Below are 1,247 nucleotides of genomic sequence, written 5' to 3'. Positions count from 1 at the left end.
CCAACTTATCAGCACCAAATGCATGGCATGCACATGGACAAGAAGAGTGAAGTGGTAAGGATATATTAATACAATTAGTCTAATCTGCTAGAGAAGAGCAATGTGGCGCTGTGCCGCAAGGCCGGTAACATACAACATCGAAGAAGCGCTCTAGAGTTTCAAGTGAAGCATAGTTGAATGAGTCAACCATGCACAATAATCAACTACTCCCTCCGTTCCTAAATATAAATCTTTCTAGAAATTTCACTAGTGGACTACATACGGGTGTATATAAACATATTTTAAAATATATATTCACTCATTTAGTTTTGTATGTAGACGTCTAGTGAAATCTCTTAAAAGACTTATATTTAGTAACGGAGGGAGTAGAAGAATGACAAGTACGTAGTACAATTTATTTCTTGATATGAATAAACATATCGTGATGGGCCCATGAGGTTCCCTATATCTGGATTGTTACAAGTGCTCGATCAGGCGAAATAAAGTCGCCAAAAGAAATAAATAAAAATGAAACAAAAACTAGTGCACGTACAATGTGCATTCCTGACAATGAAATTATGAAAAACAATAGAATATAATTTGGTGTGTGTGGTAGGAGGGGGGAGCATGTTATGGCGTTGTGCATGCTTCTATATATTAATAAGATGCAACTTACAGAATTGGCCGGCTAGCCTCCGTGAAGCCATCCTCCATCATCTTGAACTTCTCAGCGGGTGCTGCGGCAGTAACTATCTTAGCGGCTATCTTGTAGGCCAATAGATGTGCACCAAATTTCTCCTTGTCTCCCTTGGCCTTGTTCATCGTGTACATAGCAAGGAGTTCCTGCTTTGCAACAGCCTCCGCTACTTTGGTCCTTTTGGATGGTGGGGCGGCGGCGATGACCCCGTCTAGGGCCGTCTTGATGATGGGGGTTAGCTCATCCAAGGCGGCCTCCTCGGACTTGACGATGACGGAGCTTGACGTCGGTAATGATGCGATTTCCACCATGACGATGAGAAGGGTTAGTGCCACCGCAATGTTCTGGAGTGGCGCCATTGCTCTTGTTGGCCTAACAGGTGGCTTAGAGGAATGATGCACCACGATATCCGTGAGATTGATGTTTGCACCGTGGAGGCTTATAAAGGTGGTTGTTGCTTTAAATACGAGATGTTGCATAAAGAGAGCGTGAGGCCACGAGAGCTTCGCGGGCGCCATGCTGTGGGTGAAAACTTTCTTGCATGCATGCATGTCTAGCCGTGTGAGCCACC

At 44.3% G+C, this 1,247-nt stretch overlaps 1 protein-coding gene across 1 annotated transcript; it reads right to left on the bottom strand.

Annotated features, from left to right (window-relative positions):
* Positions 1–651: 651 nt before the first annotated feature.
* LOC123442314 (uncharacterized protein OsI_031781-like) lies at positions 652–1,035 on the bottom strand. Its single transcript, XM_045118326.1, has one exon. It carries the CDS (start codon positions 1,033–1,035, stop codon positions 652–654), a length of 384 nt encoding a protein of 127 aa, XP_044974261.1.
* Positions 1,036–1,247: the final 212 nt, after the last annotated feature.

This window comes from Hordeum vulgare, chromosome 3H, assembly GCF_904849725.1.
Source record: "Hordeum vulgare subsp. vulgare chromosome 3H, MorexV3_pseudomolecules_assembly, whole genome shotgun sequence".
Taxonomy (NCBI): Eukaryota; Viridiplantae; Streptophyta; class Magnoliopsida; order Poales; family Poaceae; genus Hordeum; species Hordeum vulgare.
This window is presented reverse-complemented; position numbering and strand designations above follow the sequence as displayed.